At 36.8% G+C, this 20,682-nt stretch overlaps 1 protein-coding gene across 1 annotated transcript in view; it reads left to right on the top strand.

Annotated features, from left to right (window-relative positions):
• The window catches only part of BTBD9 (BTB domain containing 9), a 142,120-nt gene that overhangs the window by 96,276 nt on the left and 25,162 nt on the right, over positions 1-20,682 (top strand). The window contains exons 9-10 of the mRNA XM_072856701.1: positions 1,761-1,950; positions 11,524-11,631. Coding sequence (XP_072712802.1) covers positions 1,761-1,950; positions 11,524-11,631 — 298 coding nt within the window. The remainder of the gene's footprint in view (positions 1-1,760; positions 1,951-11,523; positions 11,632-20,682) is intronic.

Here is a 20,682-nt window from a genome sequence, read left to right as displayed (position 1 = left end):
GTACTCTATGCACAAGAAAATACATCTCCTCCTTACAGCATGCTCCCAGAGGAGCTGCTGTTGTCTTGATCTTTCACGAAATTGCTACAATTATGTCAAGCTTTAACTACACTATGAATTCTGTTTGATTTGAAAGGAAGGGGAAACTACTTGGCGTTGGATTTAAATCAGATTGAGCAGGACTAAGTAAGTACAAGAAGACCATTCCTCTCCCTGGGAAGTTTCTAGAAACCAACACTAAAGTTATGTCCTTTGCTAAAGAAGAATAACTCCCAATACTACACTTTTTTTATTGCCGAGTATGTTATGTTCCCCTGCTTCTAAAAATGACTAGTAAAGGGTTACATTATCTTTTATCTAATTTGGTTTATAACAGCAGTTTCCAAGCTAGAGCATTCAATTTTGGATGTACCAGGGAGAAGGAAGAACTGAAGTTGGATGATGCTGACACATGGACCACAGTGTTGGATTTGTACACTGATTGCAAGAGGGGTTGTAGAGGTGAAAGAAAGAGTTCATTATAGATGTTGCAGCACAAGGTAGCAGGTAGCACTGGCCTGTGCAATTAGAATTGTAATCATACTTTTTTTTTAACTGAAACTCCCTTCCTCTTGTCATGGTTTTCCCAGGAATGCTTTTACTAATTTGAAAATTCTTTGAGTTTCCTAACTTGCTCATTTTCCCTGTAATATTTAAATAACTGCATATAAGCTGAATGAAAGAAGGCATATTCGATATTCTGCAGTAATACCTTTGACTTTCTTTGGCATAGCAGGCTACTGCATGCTGGCATTTTTTGTGGCTGCATATAGGATAGAAAAAAGAATTATCTGGCAAAGAGCTTTGAAATTAACGGGGGGTGGGTGGGGAGGGAGTACTGCATAATTCCATCACTATCTCCTGGAGGAAAATCATTATCCTGTGTTTTGGCATTCCATTTTTTCAAGAGGATGGGTTCTAAGTAGTTTCTTTTCTTTTGCTGTTGGGATATTATAATTTCTTTTTTGTGGCACTCAGTCATACTGTTTTACTGACTCTTGACTGAATGAGAAATACTTCTGCACTTGCTGTTCCATTTGTGCAGCAAACCTATTGGTCTCTCCTTCCCCCTTGTAGTCCAATACTTGTATTGAAGGATTTTGTAAGTATTAAAAAGCATTTGCATTTTCTAAATTCTGGGGTGCAATTTCTAATCACAGTCAGAGATACTGTCAGAAGTACCAAAAGGTACGTGTTGAGAATAGTCTCCTGAGCTGTGAGACTTTCAGCCCTGGTGTCAAGGACTTTGAGTCCTGACTTCTCAGAGTCCATATCAGTGCTTTAAACTCTCCCCCACTTATTTCTCTCTCAATCCTTTTTTTTTTTTCTTTTTTTTTTGGGGGGGGGGGACACGGACACACGACACGACACAGGGACAGAGATTTCATCATGAAAACAGGAAGGAATTGTTTGAAAATTTCAAAAGTTTTACTAGACAAGAATTTTTCTCAATTGTATTGGAAGAGTGCTTTCGTATCACCAAGACGGAAATCCATCTGTTAATTTTTTTAGTATTGATCCTGGAATAGCTTGATAAATTATCTGTACCACTTGATTCTGCTTCATAATCCATGTTAAATAAGAGTTAAATTTCCTTGTATTGGTCATACTTTCATCCTTTTTTTTTTTCTCTTTCCCAGTTCTTTGCCAGAAATAAAGACCATTGGTATCTGAACTGTTTTCTGACTGTATGTCTGTCGTCTTTGTGTTTTAATTCACAGTTCCCGCTGAAAATATTGCAACAATTGCAGACTGTGCCAGTGTGATTGAGGGTGTAAGTCGCAGTCGTAATGCCTTGTTGAATGGAGACACAAAAAACTATGATTGGGATTCTGGGTACACGTGCCATCAGCTTGGGAGCGGAGCTATTGTAGTACAGCTAGCACAGCCCTACATGATTGGATCAATACGGTAAGAGGGTTTATTTTTCTCTAAATTAAGGGCAACAGTGAAACTTTTGCTAAGCACAGTTAATTTCTTTAGAATATATGACATTTGGAAACGACGGTAATTAGGGGACTAGTTTAGTAATTGTCATTTGGCTTCTTTCTTCAGTATAATGGGCATGTTAAAAATTAAATGTGTGAATTATATGTCAAGATACAGCAGTGCAATTCCAGAAAATATTACATTTCAGAGGCATAATAATAGTAATAGTCAAATTGTAAGATTAAAGGTATATACTTATATTAAAATAGAAATTTAATTGCAGCCTCACTTGTGGTCAAAGTTGGTGCAGCTCCTCATACCCGCCTCATTGTGAAAACAGAAACATTTATTGAAGAAAGCCATAATCTCAAGTCAGCCAGGTTTCCTTTTCACTGTACAATTAGTAGCAGTTCTTACTTGAACGTGGAGTGTATAATAAGAGTACAGTAACCTGAATATTGCTTTACAGTGTTGGATTAATGAATGTGTTTAGATCTGGACTGAAGTTCATTGGGCTATTTCTGTAGGGAATGTCTGTACATATGAAGAACAAACTTTTGGCTAATGTAGAAACTTTGGGAATAGATTGGAGAGTGGGCTTGTTCACAGGTGAAGACAAAAATACTCTTGCCTCCTTCAGATTTTCTGACTGTAAATGTTTTTTTTTGTTTCACAAAATCAGTCATACAAAACCTTATCTTAATGGCTTCCTGTTCTTTGTAAATTTAGAGTATGTTGTCAGGGACTTGATTTATATTCTCTGTGACAATGAAAAAAAAAGAGGAAGGTTTCTGAAGTTAGAGTACCAGCGAGCAAAGGTTGAAACCCTAGGTGAGGTACTGGCTCGCAACAGAGACCATGCACATAGGTACATATTGCTGGGAACTAGCTCAGTGCTGTCCACCGGTTAGAGTTGGCTCTTCAAACTGACTGATGAGCAAGGGAGACTTGAGAGCTCTTTTATAACCTCCAGTTTCTGTTTTGTGTGTTTTGGTTTTGGCTTGTGGCATTGTTATGATGGTTATAAAACTTTGAAGATAAAGTTTAAAGTCAGACATCCAGGCAAATCTCTAACCTAACAAAAGGACTGTTTTGTCTGTATACTAGCGATAGATGTCATGCATAATGCAAGTCCAGCATTGTTCTCACTGTGTGAAACAAGTTGAATAAGTATAGTTAGCAGCTTTCCACGCTCAAAGTTTTATGCTTTTGAGTTTGGTGTTTTTAATGTTCAGTTAAGTATTGCATCTCAAGTAGAAAACCAGGAAGACACAGTACTCGCATTTCTTAAGAGGTAATTGAAAATGTAATTATATCATTGCCACTTCATGCCACTTTAAACTTAAATGTAAGTAGCAGCAGAAGCTTTGGCCACATGAAGGAGTAAAAGAAGAATATATTAACTAAAATGCATAGTTTCTCAGTTCATAGTCTCTGTCTTCCTATCTTACTGTTTTCTGCTATCTTTCAATTGGTGAATCATACTATCTTTTCAAGTCAATGCAAAAAATTGACTTTCCTACATTAAGTACTATGCTAGTGTTTATTCTTGAGCAGAAGATTTTTAATAAGTCTCATTACTAAATAGTGTGTTAGGTGAACTAGGCTTTTGGTTGCCAAGAAATTATAATTGTATAATTGGCAAGTGTGTCGAGCAAATTAAAAAAAAAAAAACCCAAACATTACATCATTTAAAACTAATAGGCATTTAGTGATTTATGTGGTATTGCATTGTACAGATACAAGGTCAGAATCTCATCTTTCTTTGTCAGCTTTCCTGCATGTATAGTACAAACAAGATGAATAGCTTGCCTTTAAAAAGCAACAAACATCCTCATCTAGGATATCCTCTGACAGAGGAGACTACCTGCATTGCTTAGAGACAGAAATTCTAGCACTGTCATCTTTTCCTTTTTGTGTTCTGCCTAGAAGAAAAGGTGTTTCGAGTTGCAGCCCTGTCTGTTGCAGATCATAGGCGGCCAAGGCCAAGGTGACCCTTTGAGTGGGGAAGGAAGGTTTAACTATGTGGCAGCTACAGCTTTGGCAAGGGTCTAGAACATGTCCTGTACTGTGCAATGCTAAAGATGGTGACAGTGGTCTCTTTATTTAGCACCAGGAAGTCTGTGACTGGTACAGAAATCAAATTGCATATAAACATAGATTAGAGCAAAAAGTCTTAATATTTCATCTTGATGAAAGAAGAGACTTTTTTGAACTGAATGTCTTCCACAACTGATTGAACTGTATTCGTTGCCTGTTTTCCTGGTGTTTGCTTGCTTGAAAACTCCCTTGATCTCACCTTCCCACCTAATAGAAAAAAATTTCCAGGAGCATTTTCTTTAGACTGGCTGTACACCGTGACTGCAGAATGACATGAATTGCTCTGCCCCCAGAAACTGAGTCATTAGACTTTTGGGTTTGGATTCTAAATGAATAATTAGGAATTAAAGTATGTATCTTTTAAGTTCAGAGACATGAATGTGCCATTTAATATATTTGTATCAGAGAGGGTAAATATATGGGCCTTTGAAAAAAGGGTAGTAGCTGCTTTTAGTCTATGGAAATCAGAATACCACTGGAGAGCTCCTTCAAGTCAGAACATGTTACCATGGCAACTAAATTCTGAGTATGAAAAAAGCAGAACAACTCTTGGTACTCAAATATGCATTAAAAATGCATAGAGAGCTTAACATTTCAGGAGTATATCTTGTATGCATGCTTTCTGCAAAAGTCACCCCATTGTCTTAGAGCCTTAGAAACATTCAGATTGGAAGGGACTTGAGGAAGACATCTAGTCCAGCCTGTTCCTCAAAGGAGGGTCAGCTATGATGAAAGACTGTCCTACTCAAGGATTTGTACACTCAGGTCTTGAAAACCTCCAAGGAAGCAAATTCCACAACTTCTCTGGGTAGCCTGTTCCAATGGGGTCTTTTGTTTTGGTTTGGTTTTCTTCCTTTTCATGTGGCTGCTGTTTTCCTATGCCTCTAGTCCATCTGGAACATCCTGTTTCAATTTTTGACCATTGTCTTTTGTTTTTCCCATTGTGCACCTCAGTAAAGAGCCTGGCTCAGTCTTTTTGATAACATGCTCTCAGGTGTTGAAAAGTGCTGTTAGGGTCCTCCCTGACCCCAAGCCTTCTTAGGCTAAATAAGCCAATTTCCTCTGCCTCTTGCACAGTGCGTGTGCTCCAACCTGCCGACCATCTCGATGGTCCTCTGCTCAGGTCTATCAGTGTTGTATTTGGGTCCAAAATGGGATGCAGTATGCTGGCTGTGATCTAACAAGTGTCAAGTAAAGGAGAATAATCTCTTTCCCTTGTTCTGCTGGCTCAGTTGCTGTAGCTACAGTTCCATGTGCTGCTAGCCTTCGTTGCTGAGAAGGCACACAGGCAACTAATAGCATCTTCTGTTCAATATGACTCCCATGTCCTTTTTAGCACAGCCAGTCAGACTGTAGCATTTACTACTGCAGTGAGTTAGTCTGTATGAGGTACAGGATTTTGCTTTTGATATTCTTGAATTTCATGAGATTCTTTTTTGCTCATGCCCTTAGTCTTCCCAGAGGCTGGCAATGAGTCCTTCTGAATGGCAACCATACTCTCAAGTGTCTCGATTGCACCCCACAGTTTGCTGTCATTTGCAAACTTGATGAGGGCTCGTCCCACCTCCTTGTCCAGGTCACTGATAAAGATATTAAACAGGATAGGTCCCAGAGTAGACTCTGGAGGAACTCCTCTTGCATCCAGTCTCCGAGTGGATGATGAACTGTTAAGCACTACCTGTTGAACTAAACAATCTAGCTAATTTTTGCCTGTGTTGTAGTCTACCCATCTAAACTGTAACATCCCAACTTGGATACAGGGATGCTATGGGAGACTATGTTGAAACCTTGTTAATATCAAATACTTATTCAGGTATTTGTATATAAATGTGGAGCTCTTGACTTGCACATTCCAAAATTTACTCAGAAATTCTGAAACAGATGTAACGATAGTCTGTGGTCAATAGTATTTTCTAATAGAAAAGACCTGGAAAACATGGGGGTTGGACTAGATGACCTTTAAAGCTCCCTTCCAAACCAAACTATTCTATGATTTTATTTTAAAATAATGGTAACTAAAGATTGTCTTTTAGATTATAGAAATTAAAACATTTTTTTATTTAAGAGGTTTATTCTTTGATTAAGACTCCTACTTGGAACCGCTTACAAGATACTTAGAACAGTTAACAGAGAAAATGTTACTTTAGGTAGTTTTTCCACATTGCTGCCTGTCTGGACAGAAAATAACCTTGCTATTTTTCCTCTCTGAAAAGGCCCTTATCAATGACAGAAAAACTATTATATTTAACTAGGAACAGAAAGACAGCAATTGGTGTGTTTAACATAGTAAACAATTTAACTTTTAAACGGCTAAAACTTTAATATTGAAAAGGCTGCCCTATCACAATAGCTTTCTGTCTAACTCTCCCTGCATTTATCTGGAATAGAAATATAATACTATTATGCTACAATCTTTGGCTGATAAATTCATAGGGTTGTTTTTTTTCCTATGAATTTCCAAAAAAGGAAAAAAAAAACCAAACAAAAGAAGAACAGGATTTGTTATAGTGTATGTGGTGGAGGGAGACAGAGTTATTCTGTACCATAGTGGTTTTCATGTTAAAATAAATAGAAATATTTTGCATCTTTCTAAAAGTAGATTAACCACTTACTCCAGTTTAATCTATTTGAAGACTTTATTAGTAATATGAATACGTGATAGCCAGCTGTTTTGCTTTTCATATTCACAGTAATTCTTAAATTAACAAATGATATCAATTAGCTTTAATGTGTTTTCTGTTTGCTTATACCATCATCATATACATCTCTTACGCTTTCTAATTTTCTGTATCACTTCTGCTTAGGAAGTTTTTCTTTGTTTGTTGCTCATTTTCTGTGCTTGCCTGACTTGAGAGTGAAATTGTAACTCGGAATAAATGATCATATGAGCACATAGCAAATATGCAGGAATTTTGTCTCCTTTGTAGGATCCTGAAGAAGGATTGGTTTCCTGCAAAATAACTACTGAAACATAAATATCTGCAAAAAATGAAAGGGGATATAGACAACCAGAGGCAAAAATGCAAAGACAATTGTATAAAAAAACCTCTTTCATATGGTTTTGGGTTTTCTTTCTTTTTCCCCATCTTTCAACAAGTGTCACTACCTCAAGTTTTAACTTCTGTCTTTTGGGTTTCTATAAGTATGCAAGTAGTTTATGAACACAGTACTATCGAATATTTATACTGTATGTGGTAACTACTGACTTACAGTATTGAGGAAGCAGGTATCATCCTGTCAGGTGCACGACTATTATTGTTTGGTAGTCTGCTAACACCTTGAGTATATGTAGTTATACAGCAGTCTGAACTAAACAGTGACAATCTTTTTTTCAGAAATCTAGGAATAAAAAGCAAGCGGAGACAGCACAAAATGCTTGTATAAATGCAGAACAGTCAGTCACAGGGAAACACATGACATTTAGGGAAATACTGTTTAAAAAAAAGTACTGCAGCGTATTTTGATGTAAAAGGTAGCCAATATAATCAGTTTCCCACACCTGTAATATGAAATTTTATTTATATTTGAAAAGCTTTTATTTTATAAAATGAGGCATTTTCAACATGTGATGTAAATAACAGTACCATATTAAATGATTAACAGGCTTAGACTTTAGATACCCAAAGAAGTAGCATATGAGAAATATGTTTAACTCTCACGATGTTGCAGGGAGTGAGCTGGATAAAGCTTCGTTCTGTTTCCTTCTCAATCCTGAAGGCAAGATTTCTGAACAACAGCTAATTTAGCTTTTTATTCTAGTATGGGAAGTCCTAGGAACATGGGCAATTTTGCTATAAACAAATGCATTTCCAATGAGTATAGTTCTGACTTTTTAAGTGGAATGTTCTCCTTCCTGTCATTTAATAGCCATCTTAGCAAAACATAGCTTCTCTGCAAAAGTTTAGCCTGGTAGTTTGCCTGGAATGTGTTTCAGAGAGTACTGCACCTGGCATAAAAAGTGGCCCTTGTGCCCACTGTGCACTGGTGAATATTCATGAAATCACCTGGAAGTTTTTTGCTGCTTATCCAGAAAGGCATTTCATGCAGAATAAATTCCAAATAGGTTCTGTCATCAGTCTCCCTCCCCAGTCTCTCCTAAAAAAAGCTTCTGCAGGGAGGTGAAGAAAGAACTTTTTATTTTCTTTCACAAGTCCCAAAGAAACAAAAATCTACATTTAGCATTCATGCTAAGTCACTTTGGGAAAGATTCTGCCAACTTTAATTCACTCATTGTTTGGTTTGTAATAATTCTAAGCCATATGCTTTTTTAAACCTATTTAACTTGGGCTAGGTTGTTTTGGGAGAGAGCAATTATACACATTCTTAAAAGGAACACATATGTCATGTTAGCCTTTTGCTCTAAAGCTGAGCCAGTTGTGTTTTAATTACAGTATTGTTAGTTGAAATTACAGTCACTAGTGTGCTTCTGATATTGAAACTCTTGATCATAGCTTTGAAAACTCGGATCAAGGAAACAACACTGAGCCCCCATGATGAAAAGGATCCTATTGAAAAGCACAATTAGCTACATTTTAATAGCCTTTTTAAAAGAAAACAAATTTACATATGTTTTTGCTTTTCCCTCTTTTCATCATTTAGAAGACTTGGTTTAAGTATAGATGTTGAATCAATGCAGGATCTGTTGATTATTAGTAGTTACCAAATCCAGGATTTTAATCCATAAATTTTATTTTTTTTTAACAGAAAATGCACTTTCAGTCTCTTCAGTATTTGGAGACCTTCAAGCTATAGAAAAGCAGAATCGGGAGGATCTGATGAAGCAGGGGGAGAGGGGTTGGAATTGAGTGGGTTTGTTTTGGGGTGTGGGGTGGGTTTTTTTGAGTCTTTCATGATGCCATAGGCAACTATTTTTAATTTTTACTAAGTCAGCTCTGAATTTTTTTAATTTGCAATTAGACAGTATTAATATCTGCTAAAAGGCTTCTGTTAGAAGGGTTTTATTTTAGCTTCTTAAAGCTATTTTTGATAGCTGATTATTTTTGATTATATTAATGAGCTGGGTTCAGTTGAGAGCATCTAGGGAGTTTATTTTAAATCTGCTTGTCCAGTGGACTCGATTCTACTTTGAACGCTGGGATTCCAAAACCTAAAAAAAAAAAGAGCTGAACTAGATTGTTTTGAAAAGAAGGTAGTAGCACTGGTTTTTAGGGCACAGATAGCGATACATGTGTCCTTAATAACCAAATTCTGAAGACGGTCTAGCTTCTGCTTGGGACAGCCTCCCTCTGTAAGAGGAAGGATTCTGCGTTTGGCAGCTGGCGAGATCATTTTCCCCCTCTAGCGGCATTGGTTTTTTAAATGTTAGAAGTGAGCAATAATTTTTGCAGTTATATTCCTCCAAACAGAGGTAAGAGCTGAAAGCAAGGAAGACTTTCTCAACTGGAAGAAAGGAATTTATAATATAAAACCTGATCACTCTTCTGAAAGGTGACTAAAGAGAGACAGCTTGAAACTCTGTTCCTGGGAAAGTCTGTAGTGTGACACAAGTTCCTTTTCTTTTTATGTATGTCTCAGCTATTTTCATTGACAATCAATGGATCCTTATCTATTGCGCTTTGAAAAATGTGGATCTGTGGAAGTTCTTCCTCACAGCTGGAGAAAGAATCCAGGTTAGCTGTATTACCTGGCTTTCGCACTTCTCTGTCTGTGCGTGTGGCTGTAGTTATTCTCATTTAGGTCATCAGTGCAGTTATAGCTATCTTAGATAGCTAGTTGTGCTTTGGTTATTTGGCTACAGCAGGTTCATTTGTTTCTGTAACAATTAGTCAGATTCAAGCAGTAATCCTAGTTAAGTGTTAGCTAACTTTGACAAGAACCTGGGGATCAAGAGACGGCAGGAGTTGGTAACAGCCAATATATTGCAGTAGAATATTTATTTTCCATTGGTGTATTGAGTATGGAATCAGAGAATACGAGTTTTAACAAAAACAAAAACAAAATCAGCAAAACATCATTTTCCATGGCAGATATAATGTGGATTGTTCACTTAGAATATTGCAGTTCAAAAACTTTGGGTAGGTTGACGAGAGAGCATTATTTCCGAGAATGGTAAATGCAGCATGCTGGTTTTGCCTTCGGTCACCTCTAACTTAAATAGAAAATATTTTAGAAATTTTGTTTTTGATACCACATTTACCATTGAATTTATATGAAAACAGTAAGAACAGCAGTTAGTTTTTCTAAACTGTACACTGCTAATGAGTGGAATGACACCAGCCAAGCATTTTACGTAAAATGTAGGCAAAACCACATCTATTAATCAAAATATGGACAACATTTAACTGCTTCTAAAGAAGAAATTGCAGAAGTGTCTGCCTCTGTTCTGGCCAGTCCATTGTCCCTTTAAGTTGTGTAAATACCCTCTTGTCATTTGTGGATGCTTCATTGGAAAAAAGGGTGCTCCATATTGGTTCACAAACATGCTGGATAGAATTTTTCCTGGTTTTTGCTGAAGAAGGCATTCTATGCTGGATATTTTTCTTAAGTACACATAGCTCAATCCCATCCACTGAGGGGGAGAGGAGAGGAAGGGCAAGGTTCTTGGCTTTGCTTTAATTCACATCCTTAGAAAATTAAATTGGGGACTGATGTTGAGGTTTCAAATATCTCTTAAAACAAGGGAAATAATCCCCATCTAAAGAGAAGGAGTAGAGAGGATACAACATTTGCCAGATATGTTTTTTGAGAATGATATACTTAAGTTACAGCACATCCCTGATGCTTTAGATCTTCGTCTCTGTGAGACAAGTATGGAAATTGAAGGCTGTTCAATACGTCATTTAGTGCCCTTCCTGAAGAGCTACACAGTCCTTAGAATGAATATGGAATGAGTTTTTGAGACCTCTTTTTTTTCCCTTTTTCATCTGTCTCTTTAGCAATTTGGTCAACTATTCAGTGCTTTTTCCCCTCATATTATGATGAACCAGGACTGGGAATTTCCATTTTCCTACTTGCCTTTTTTTTAAAAAAAAAATATTTCTGATATATTTACAAAAAAAGAGAGAATACTGTTAAGAAGACAGTGTAACCTTTTTAGTCACCAGAATCTTTTTTTCTTTCCCCTCTTAAACTGACCTTTCCAAACAGATCTTTGATTCAGGTTTAAAGCAGGCAATGTCACATGCCAAATAAATTAGTTCATTTATTGACTTTCAAATAAATGAAAAGTAATTGGATGAATGTAATAGATTAATGTTAGTAAGATGGCTATTATAAGCCTGTAAGTCTATTACTGGCCTTAGAATAATAAGAATAGAGACACTCAAGTTTGAGATGATGGAAACAGTAAAGACCTTGTTGAGTGTTAGAGGCACATTCCAAAAGAAAAAGCTAAATTTATAAAGGATTAAGAGGAGGAAATAAAGGACTGGAAAGCTTAAGCAGCTTGGTTTAATGTTTATTTTACTTACCACTCAATTTCTTCTTCATACTTAGGTTGCTACTTTGGGACTGTGATGATCGGAGCTACAGCTACTACATTGAGGTTTCAACGAATCAGCAGCAGTGGACTATGGTGGCTGATCGCACTAAAATTTCCTGCAAGTGAGTTTAATTTTTTCCACTAATTTGCACAAAGTCAGAACTGGAAAACTGCTGGGTTTTTTATCCTTTTGTTCAGTACTTAGCATAGGTGACTTTTTGACTGTGAAAAGAATGATCATTACATAACCCGTAGATTTCTACATCTAGACCCTTGTAAGTACAACTTTAGGAGGTAACAGCTTATAGTGTGACTGACTATCCAGACTTTCAAACCAGAATCAAGTTTTGAAGATCCACATCAGTACTGGATCTTCAAAAAATCAGTTTGATTGTTCATTCTCAGGAACAGTCTGCCTACCATACCCTTGGTTTTGTGCTCACTGAAGGTTAAACCATGTTTCTCTGAAGTCCATGTGTTTATGGTGACCCTGGTGTCAAATCACTCCTCCTTGAGAAACATGGTAGGAGAGGAAAAGAGAGCATGCTTTGTAAAGGATTTTCTTAATCAAATGCATTTCTCCCTTATCAAAGCACATAAATGTGTTGTATGATATTTGAAAGGGGATGGGGAGGGTGAGGGTAGGGACCAAAACATAACAGATCAAACAGTTACTTGACCTTGTCTCTGTTCAAAAGCAGAGCACCTGACCTATATGCACTGACCACACGGCTTTTGAACAGGACCCTCTCCTAAAAAAACATGCTTCTTAAAAAGAGATAAAGGAGAGAGGAAAAACTGTTTCATTTTCATTTGTAAACTAAAGTCAAGAGAAATCTGGCATGAATACTCTCCACATGTATACTCTCCATTGGCTTTTCTGTAATTATTTGGTCTGCTGATAAAACCCATTCTTCTGGTATGAGAGAGTAATTCAGTGTTGATAGACTTCTTAAACCATTTGATAATTCTAATTCCAAATAAAGAATGACCCAGATACTTGTCATGGGACTGAAAAGATAGGCTGCAAATTTATATGTTACATATCCTGAAGCCAGGTATGCTCAGCATTCAGTGAAAGTTGATAGGATATAATCTCCTGGCTGATCCCCAGGGAAGCTCAGATTTATAAAAGTCTTATTTCTCTCCTTTTCCTCAAATCAGTTTTCTGTAAAATATGCTTTCTTTCCCAGGACAAAATTGAAGTCATCAGCTCATATGGGAACAGCCCCCACCCATCCTGTATTTGTGCCAGCCAAAACAAAATGGATTTTACAAATTCAGAGATGTATCTGTTTGTCACATTGGGCAAGAGAGTTATTCAATCCTTTCTAGCAACACTGCTGATACACATTTTCTAAAGTTTTTATTTCATCTCTTAACAAATAGTGCAATTTAAACATACATTACAATGTGGTCTAGACATGTTTCTGAAGAAGAACTTGACACGTCCCTTCACTGTCTGTAAAGAGCAGGGTATCGATGAGCAGAAAACCTGGGTTCTGCCTGCAGGTCTGGAAAAAGAGTAAAGGAGATTTAATCGTTCTCAAAGGCATCTCAGCATAATAGGTAAAATTCATCTTTTTGTTTGTCTCCAGCAGCGGAAGCACTAAAAGGCTGAAACCAGAAAAGAGAGAGAGAGGGAGAGTCAGAATCAGAATCTTTTTGCACTTTTTCCTTGTACATTTTGATACTAATAGTCTATAACAGTCAAAAGGAGCACTTGCTTACCTATGCTCAGTGCAGGTGGAATTGCTGGTTGACTGCCCAGTTCAAGTATCTACTCACCAGATTCAAACCACACTTTTTTTTTTTTTAAAGCCTTAACCTTGGACAAGTATAGGTGCATCCCTGAAACAAAGATAGCTGCCTCGTCATATTATACTTCAAGATCTTGACTCAAAACATAGGTGCTCTGGAAGTTCTCAAAGCCGTGGCTGCAGGAGCTATTTTCATGTGGATTAGGTTGTATTCTGCCTAACTTTTGCTCTGACAGACATGCATCCAGCTAGCAAAATGCCAGTCTTTAAGTCTACAGACTTAAGTGTCCTAGCACTGTCTGTAGAGCTATCGGTTCTAAACAAATACAAATACCTGGTCCTAAAACTTACAATTACAAAAGCTCAGTGGACTCCAGAACAATTCAGTTTAACAAGGAGTAGAAAACTGTAAAGAAAAAGCATCAACTTGGAAAATCTTACTTCTCTTTGAAAGTTTTCTATCCTCTGCAGTTACATTTAGATACTATTCATCCATAACTGAGATAAGTTGAAAGGTTTGTGGCCCCCCACATACCCCCCTCAATTTTCAGGTGATTTCTTTGCATTTGACAGCATTTTTTCATATTAAGTTTAAATCTTTTGCCCTTTATGATCAGCTAATTGGACTTTTTTTACAGTCACCCCATCACAGAAAAGAAAACCCTTTCAATATGTTTGATTTTCTTTTCAAGTAGGATTTGCAGAAATGCTGAAGTGACTTCAGCTCAAAAATTACTTTGATTGTAATGGCAGGTTGATAACTCCAAATATTATATAAATAAGCATATGTATAATTTAGAAAATATAAATATATATAATATTATATGTATATTTATATATTTAAATTATATATTCATCTGTATATATATTAAACATATAAAACAAATATATAAAATACTATATAAATGCCAAATTCTATAAATGTTAGGACTGTTTTGTGAAGTAGAGTGTATCATCGCTGTGTACAGTCAGAGCTGGACAACTTTCATTTTACTGAGAAATACCGAAAGGTGGTACTGTGACCATAAAAAAGCCATATTCTTAGTGCTCAAAAATAATTGAATGTAGAATGGAAGAGATACCATCGTTCAGTGAGTCATACTCTGAATGAAGGCCCACACTTAAAACTTGTTGGGTAAGATTTCAATATGGTGAAGGAGACATCTTAATGAAAGAGAGAAAATGGAACCAGCCACTGGTAGGAATGTGAAAAACTGACTTTTTGGTTTAATTTCTGCAAATTTAAAAAATTTAAAAAAAAAAAAAGGCATTGTGAACCACATTGAAAACATGTGGATTATTTTGCCCTGAGAAAAAAAACCAAGTTAGTTTAACTTTGTTTGTTTTTGTTGTTAAAACTACAGAGAGGAGATGAGTTGGATTTTAACCAAAAATAACAGATGCTGTAGTAAGGCGAAGGTGGTGCAGTTTACCTGCTTTACCATCATAGTGTAATGGTAAAGATAATCCTGCTGGATGCAAGAGATTCCCTCCCCCCCATCTCTATCCTTCCCCTTACCATGAATACTTTGGTATTTTATGCAAACAGCACAGCTCCAACAGAGAGAAATCTGCCTCTAAGTGCCTTTTAGTCAAGTGATTCAGGCACTCCCCAAGGAAAAGCAAGAATCAAACTCATGCACTGTGCCTGGGTTTGACTCATCATCAGGTTTAGGCAGAAAGTTAGATTCATGTGTTCAGCAATTTGTCTTAACCAGATTACAGCCTAACAGGGTGGAAGCAACAATACCCTCATCTCTTTGTTCTTCCTATGTTTATGAATGCTGCACCCCTCTCTCACCTGGAAGAAACAAAACAAATCTTTTGCTAATGTGGTCAAAGTTTGCAACTATTTTTTGTCTCAGCCAAATCCTAATTTTTTTGATGAGTACTTGGACATTCCAGCCCAAAAAGGACTAATCCTACATTGGTATAAAAGTTGTCATCGCTTAGGCTTATGTGTCTTTCTTTAAAGAAAATGACAAGTAGGTATGTTCTTGCCTGGGACTATGATTGCCTGTTTGACTACAACTACCTCTCAGAGCAAGAGTCAACTAAGAATCATTGTACATGTATTTGTGGGAGGCTGAAATACAAATTCTTTCCAAAAAATATACTGCAAATTATGTCTGTTTCTCTTACAAATTTTGGAGATGTGAGTGCAGTCTAGGTGGTCGATAAGGTCTTGAAATCCCAGGTTTACCCTTTCTGGCATTAGTTCTGCGTTTAATATACTGCAGTAGACTCCAGAAAAATACTGGCTTGCTTTTCTGTGTAGGATATGCTGCAGTAGCAAATGAAAGTGGACAGAGTTAAAACTCGGGAGAATTTCACAGGGGCCCACATTTGAAGAGACAGAATACTTGCAATGAGAATATCTACTTTGCTAGTAATATTCTCTGTTCACTTTCCTGTCTTCGAGGACATGTGGATAAGAGTGGTCTCCTTTGCTGTTTGCCGCCTGCCTTTCTGTCTACCCGGTCTTTCAATGGAGTTACAATCCTTTGTGAAAGTCATTAGCATGCTGTCTCGCAAGTGTCCTGTGAGGTCTCCAAATCATTTTGCTGAATCTCTGGCACAAGGGATAGGATGAACCATAAAGGTAGCAAACACAGACCTCAACAGACACCTTTGATCAGTAAGTGGCAAGCAAAATGGTGAGAAAGAAAATTAAATTATGTTTAAATAGCATATATTGGTTTTGGCAGTCTACTGAAGCATGAACTTCCCCTTTAAACTATCAGTATGCTGCTTTGGGTTGTTTTAATAGTATTTTTTATGTAGTATTTTGTGTAAATTAATAATTCAGTGCTCAAAGCCAGGAACTGACAGGCTACTCCTAACCTCCTCTTCTCCCACTATTAAGAGGCTGAAAACACAAACTGGATGTCTGTTACCTTCACAGGGGAAGCTTGCTTACCTTCCCTAAGTGAGAGCCAATTAATGCATACTGGTTGTGTAATTGTCAATTTTCAAATGCTCTAGGGAGCCTATTTTTTTTTCTTTTCCACAATAAGCTGTTTTTCTCTACACAGTATGACAGTAATGAAAAACAGTCATGTTCCATTCTATTTCTTGAAACATTTATGATAAGTGGGTTTGAGCGTGTTAGTGTTGAACAAGAGACCTGCACTTGTTAGAAGAATTTGCTGACAAAGAGTCTGAAAGTCAAATGAAAAACAGAAGATACCAAAGGCCAGTAGGAGTCAGACGTCAGAGTTAATGACACTTTTGATAAAATAAGCTCTGTAAAGACAAATATGAAACAGGCTATCATGATGGTTATCAACTCACTATCGTTCTTCAAAGTTCTCTTGTGTAGTTATTGTGAAATGGATCTAATCCATTGGCAGCAGATATACCATGTTCAATTCCCCAGTAGGAAAAAAGGGTCTAATACTCTGATAGAATTTGGGAGACAATTAATATTGTTTATTGATGGGCAGTTCTAAGGCAGTTGGTATCAACTGTCTATATGGCTGGTTTGGGACAGTTTTGATTTTCTTGTGGAGGGCATGACTTCACTTTCAGAAGGTTTATAACATACAGCATTTTTTTCCTCCCTGCTAGACTCATTGTTTGTTATTCAGAGTATACTGCTGTTATGATAAATGGTTTAAAAACTTCCAAACTTAATTTCACATTTCCATTGCTTATTATCTTTTTATTATATAATAGGTATTTCAAATCCTAAATTCTCAGCTCAGTTCCCCTCAATTTTTTTCTATAGTTTTTGTACAAATGTAATTCGTACCTTCACATGAAAAGCCCTTTGGGATGTGGATGTGAGATTCATTAACAGAATTTATTAACTGTCTTCTGATTGATTTTTTTCAAAAATAATTTTCAACTTTCAGGTTTACTGCTCTTGTCCAGTGTTTCATATTTCTATCTTATGATGTACTATGTGCATTTCCAGTTTTCAGGCACTGCTGTATTTCCTTTGATAATAAATCACAGGTAAAGAACACCTAGAGAGATCTAGGTCATGCACTTAACAGTTCTAAACCACTTTTCAGATGTACAGAAGAGTGTTTTCTGTGTTGTCTAAGGACTTCAAGTGAGAAAATATTTCTGCTTTACACAATGTTAGTGGCAAGCTCAATTTTGGAATTTTTTTTCTGGTATACTTTTGTGAAACCAGGCTAATCTCTATCATGATGTGATTTCTGCCCCCCCCCCCTCCCCCCCCCCCAGTGATAATATTTGAAGTGCATAGATACCTTTCCTCGTAACTGCATGTGGCACATTACGTACTCGTATATGTAGTTCCTTATACTTAGCCACAAACATAAAAGCTTTTTCCTCCTGTCCTACTCTAATTCCTCCACTTCAGTCTATGATGCCATCTCTAGAATTCCCTCACATTCATTTTGATCCATCATTATTCTCCTTAACCACTTTCATAGGATGTTTTCTCTCATAATAAAACATCTTGAACGTTTCTCAGCCCTCTTGCCTCTCCAACTGCCTCTATGCTCACATCACTTTTTCTGTTGCTTCCCATCAGTATTGCATGCATCTACTGTCCTGTCATACCTAGAATGACAAAAATAACATTTTTCCTAATTTTCGTATAATCCTTAATTCTGTCCTACGCCTGAGCTCCCAAGTGGCAGGGCGGAACTGGATAAAAGGAACTGCTCTTGTACCTGCGATGTCAAACAGGGTATTTTGACCACGCTTCATCTTATTTTACATGAAGTTGATTTCACAGCAGAACTGTTCTTGTACCTCTTCTGTCAAACAGAGTATATTTCAACCACGGTTCATCCTATTTTACATGAAGCAAATTTCACAGCAGCTCTGTGAAATCCAAATGCCTCCCCCAGAGTTGCTGAACCCAGTGTAGCCACATTCATACAATACAAAGATGAAATATATTCAAGCAAGATGTCTGGGAAATTGCTACATTGTTAAGCTCAATTTCAAGTCTCACTTCACAAAAATAAACTGACGGTTCTCATTAATCTGTTCATTATGCTGCTAGTAATGCCTACTGGAGCAAGTCAGACAGATATAAAGGGTCATTTTGTGTAATTATTGAGCTTAAAAGCGCTGAACGATAGAGGCATTGAAGTACATATTTTTCCCTGTGTTTATATGCTCACATTTTGAAAGATTCTAATAAGGCAAAAGAAGAAAGAGGCTCCGGCTTCACAGACCTGCCTTATTAAGCACGAAGAATTAAGATTTCACTGAGAGAAATTAGAGTTGTATTACATTTCAGAGCATTAGGAGCCTCTCAGAAGTGTGGAAACTGCATCTCACATTTCATTTGCTACCTTTTATTTTATCTGAGTCTAGTCTGATTGAAGAAAGATCTAGCTTCTTTTAAGTTATGTTTCTTAACTGTGATTCAGGATCACAAGAACGTTTTCAAATTGTCAATTTGTCTTTTCTTTTTTCCAGTTCTACCTGCAGTTCCTTGTGGTTGCTTTTCAGCCACAAATATGCATGGATCTTTTGAACAAGCCTTGAACAGAGTAGCAAGGATCTGCAGACTGCAGTGTCTTAGTCTCCCTTGGATGTTTTGCCATACACTTACTTCACTGCAGCTCTGCATGAGCCATATGCGTTGAAGTTTTGCTTTGCTCCATTTTGTCGTGTGGCTGGCATGTTCTCAGCTCCTCTTCATGCATGTTGCTGTGAGGAAAGTGAAGAAAACATCACAGTAACTCTGACATCAATTTGGATGCTAGCTCAGTTCTGCCTCAGAGAAAATAAGCAATACCAAATAATACCCATAGTATCAGTAGCTGTTTCTTTTAGGTATTGGGATTTTTCTCTCATGCCATCGAAGAGTTGAATGTCTCTTTGGAGGCCAGTAAAAATTGTCAAGCTAATGATATAAATAGATGTATGTATTATTACTTCACTATATATCATCTAGAAAAAATACTTTTCTTTTTTTTCAAAACTAATAGTGGTAATTAAGTATGTGTAAAATATCTGTTGCTGTCTTCTATTTAAAATGAAAATCAAAGCAAACATTACTTTCTTTTAATGAATTATTATTATTCATTATTATAATTATTTTATAATTATTATTATTTATTATTACATTGACGTTTCAGTAGAAGTTAGACTTTCCAATGGCTTTGCCTTTTTGATTCTTGCCAGGTGACTTTCTAAAGCTTCTGTGATAAAATAGCAAACTTTCAAGTTATTCTTATTACAAGAGATTACGTTTTAAGTATAAGCAAGTTCTCACTCTTTATGGATAACCACTGCTTCTACTGTAAGTGGTAGACACAGGAGGGGTTTTCAGTAAATGTATTTTCATTCTGCTTTGAAGAGTGAAAAGACAGTACTGAAGGGAGAGAGAGGCTGCCTTAATTGTTTTATCAACCCCCAAATATGTTTCTGATATTCAGACTTTATTTATTTATTTATTCATTCTTTTTCTGATTGTCTTACTTCCTGGATCGATATTCATAAAGCATCTTTGGTTTGACAAGGAAGGGATTTGTTTTCTGTATTGTGAAAGTGGATAGGATTTGGTCTATCTGGTTTCTGTCTGCTGCACTCATTCTTGCATATTCTGCACTAGCCATTCTTTCACCTATGTATTCATCTTTGCAACTGCTTATCCCAACTGAATCTGAGCAAGGCCAGCTGCTGCCAGAATCACTGATTTTGTGCTACCTCGTAAGTCGTGTAAATCACCACAATGACGTGCCATGGTGCTTTTATCGCAAGTTGTTGCTGTCATTTATCTGAGACTGTCATTTATCTGTCCGAGACATGGCCTTCCTGTAGATTTCTTGCTTCCTGTTTTGATGCCTGTGACTTTTAAAAACATATTAATCCAACATACAGTTGATTTGTCAAATTTGCATTCATTGACCACATTTAGTTTAGAAGTTATCAATGTAAAGGCATGGGTTGGATAATCAGGCTTGTCCTTTGCATTATTTCCATGCATAGTGCTCAGCATTGCCTTCCCTTCTAACACAGCAACTTTTCTCACTCCCTGTCCACTGAGCAATAGAGTGAAGACTTTCTGGCATACATATTTGTTTGAGCACGCAGTTTCTAGAGCTTTTCAATAGGACATTTTGTTGTAGTTTTACTTCTTTTTCTTAAAGACAATATGAGTTTACTTTAAACTATTTCACCAGTTACTTTACATGCACTTTGATGTTTTATGGTAAATCTGTCATTCTGAGACATCAGCCATTTCACAGGCTTTTTTGGCATATTTCACATATGCATTGGGTAGATTCAGATACACTTCAATGTCCGTTGACTTTCTCAGTTCTTTTTTTTTTTTTTAATTAATTAATATGCCAGAGATACAGCATTGCTTAGTGGGCAGAATATTTGTTGGGAGGTGGGAGGGAAGAACACACCAGAATCCGAGATAATATTACTTATTCTAATATTGTCTTAACTGCTTGTTGTTAGGAT

Source organism: Ciconia boyciana, chromosome 3, assembly GCF_034638445.1.
Source record: "Ciconia boyciana chromosome 3, ASM3463844v1, whole genome shotgun sequence".
Classification (NCBI taxonomy): domain Eukaryota; kingdom Metazoa; phylum Chordata; class Aves; order Ciconiiformes; family Ciconiidae; genus Ciconia; species Ciconia boyciana.
Note: the sequence above shows the minus strand (reverse complement) of the source record. Positions and strands in the feature narration are given on the sequence as shown.